Source organism: Anopheles bellator, chromosome 2, assembly GCF_943735745.2.
Source record: "Anopheles bellator chromosome 2, idAnoBellAS_SP24_06.2, whole genome shotgun sequence".
Taxonomy (NCBI): domain Eukaryota; kingdom Metazoa; phylum Arthropoda; class Insecta; order Diptera; family Culicidae; genus Anopheles; species Anopheles bellator.
Window position 1 is genome coordinate 29,962,960 of NC_071286.1, and position 2,663 is coordinate 29,965,622.

At 47.5% G+C, this 2,663-nt stretch overlaps 1 protein-coding gene across 3 annotated transcripts in view; it reads left to right on the plus strand.

Annotated features, from left to right (window-relative positions):
• The window catches only part of LOC131211390 (sex-lethal homolog), a 5,421-nt gene extending 2,782 nt beyond the window's left edge, over window positions 1-2,639 (plus strand). For 2 of the 3 annotated variants that reach the window (XM_058204829.1, XM_058204830.1), the window contains exons 4-6: window positions 207-488; window positions 1,393-1,685; window positions 1,792-2,639. In XM_058204829.1, the coding sequence (XP_058060812.1) occupies window positions 207-488; window positions 1,393-1,685; window positions 1,792-1,987 (771 nt within the window). In that variant the 3' untranslated portion in view covers window positions 1,988-2,639. Of the gene's footprint in view, window positions 1-182; window positions 489-1,392; window positions 1,686-1,791 lie in introns of all 3 variants that reach the window. The other variant, XM_058204827.1, reaches the window with a different exon arrangement.
• Window positions 2,640-2,663: the final 24 nt, after the last annotated feature.

A 2,663-nucleotide genomic window follows, 5' to 3' on the forward strand; every position in this document is an offset into this window, starting at 1 on the left:
ACCAATCTAGACTTCCGTTCGCGGGGCAATGGCCAGCACACTGACATTGCCAAGGATTGGCGGGAAACCCGTAGTCCAGCACCAACCTCTAGCCAGTATCGTGTCTGAACCACCACCAACCAGCACACGTCCCGCGTGCGTTTGGCGCCGTCAAAAGTTCAAATTGTTCTGAAATGTTCCAGTCAAACTACGCCAACTACATGCAGGATGCGGACTTTTCCTCGTACTCGCGACCCCGACTCTACGGCGATATGCCTTCGAGCAGCACGTTCGGTGGGGGCAACCTGTCGCACCACCATCACCACCACACGTCCTCGTCCAGCACCAGCTCACTGACGGGAGCGAACTTCGGACCGGGCTCGTCGAACCATGCCGGCACGAACCTGATCGTAAACTATCTGCCACAGGACATGACGGAGCAGGAGATGTACTCCATATTCGCCAACATGGGCCCAATAGAGAGCTGCCGACTGATGAGAGATCTCAAGGTATGCGAAGTAACGGTATCGTGGAAACGGCACCAACGATAAATTCTAGCCCTTAGCACCTGCCTACGTTAATGATAAGAATGAGGACGAAAGTTGTACGCACTAACCCCTTAGGCCAAATATGGTCGTTTGTGTCGCCCTTTTTGTCTGGGCTGCCCTTGGGCGATGCTGGGTAGCACGGTGGTATCTACATCGATGACGTCATCATTATCCCCGGCCTCTATTCGACTGCAGTAATTTGGCATTAGAAATAACATAATTGCGGCTTACGTGTATTGTGTGGCACAGGTCATGGAAGGCGACGGCTCGTCGTGCAGGGAGGCCGGGACAAGCCAAGGATTATATCGATTCTTTCAAACCGCGGACCATTTCACGATGATGGTACAACCACTAACTCCCTATCTGTGTGTGATGATCTTATCTAGCTCTCCCTGATACGCTTCGCTGGTGGTGTCGTTTCGGTAGTCATGAATAGTGTTGATAACATGTTTAGTAGGACATGATTGGCTGAATGCATTACGTTTAAATTGCCGTTTAAACTACTTTCTTTAACTAGGTTTTAATAAGTACATCATTTATACAAATAATACATTTTTTAAACTCAATGGTTGATCAAAATTCGATACCGGTATCGAGGAAACAGAAAATTAAGATGCTTAAGTTCTTAAACACGTTACATATATTCATGGTTTTTTTGTAAGATAGATAAAACTATTTGTAACCAAAGGGTCCAGTATCAATATCAAGAACACGTGTACCACGAATGCAAATGCTGAATGGCCCCATTGCATGGTAACATTCTTCGTTTGACTGCGTAAATCTATCTTTTTCCTTCTGTTTTTTGTGTCTTCTGTCATTTTTTTCATCGTTAATGCCAAACTTCTGTGACTGCTTGGGTCCGAAGCAGACTGGGTACAGCTACGGGTTCGGGTTTGTAAACTACTTGACGGAGGATGCGGCGCAACGTGCCATCAAGTGTCTGAACGGGTACCCGGTCCGGAACAAGCGTTTGAAAGTGTCGTACGCTCGGCCGCAGAGCGACGACATTAAGGAAACGAATCTGTACATAACAAACCTACCACGGTCGATCACCGAAGAGCAGCTGGACATCATCTTCGGCAAGTATGGCACGATCGTACAGAAGAACATCCTGCGCGACAAGTTAACCGGCCAGCCCCGCGGAGTCGCCTTCGTGAGGTACGTGAGCGAATCGAAAACCAACCAAATCTTACCCTTAAAGGCGAAGACGATAAACAGCATTTTATTCAAATATCTTTCCCATGCGTCCATGATGGCGACTCAGGTTTAACAAGCGGGAGGAAGCGCAGGAAGCGATATCGGCCCTGAACAACGTGATCCCGCAGGGAGGCACCCAGCCCCTGATAGTGCGTGTTGCCGAGGACCATGGCCGAGCAAAGGCGGCACTCTACGTACCCTCGTACAACTCTATCGTGCACAACAATAGAGGTAGAGTACGAATGCGCAATACTCCGTACTGAATGATCATCCATACTACCATATCCAATATTTGTCCCTTCCTTCGTCGCATCCCGGTAAGCTCGGTCACTCGCAATTTAGCCTCGTTCTGTTGTCGGTTGTGCATATTGAAACATTGACCGAATGCCTTTGATGGTGGCAAAACTCGCTCACTATACGCTGTGCATTAGTTTGCCCCCTACTTGCGCTTTCATCACCGAGTATCCAATGATTTTTTTTTCGAGCCACCGGGATGCACTGCTATCCATGTATGACCAAGAATAAAAAGGTCGAAGCCGAGTTCGATCGAGCCTCCCTGTTTCCCCCCTATTTTCCCCTACCATTACAAGCGTTTTCTTTATACTTTCAATATCATCGCCAAACCTAGCACGTGGCCGCCCGTGTGTAGTGTTGTGTGCGATCGTTACAGCAATAGCAACTATAGAAGCTCATGCGCTTGAAGTTATGTTTAATTCCGTTCGTCTTCCTTTGATAAGCTTTTCTTTGTCACTCCCTTGGAATGTTGGGATCTCTTCTCGTTTTAGTTCATTAAATACGATCACAGCTCATCTCGATTGCAAACAGTACTCGTCAGGCGTCGATAGACAAGCTAGATAGACAGATAGATAGATAGATAGATAGATAGATAGATAGATAGACAGACAGACAGACAGACAGACAGACAGACAGACAGACAGA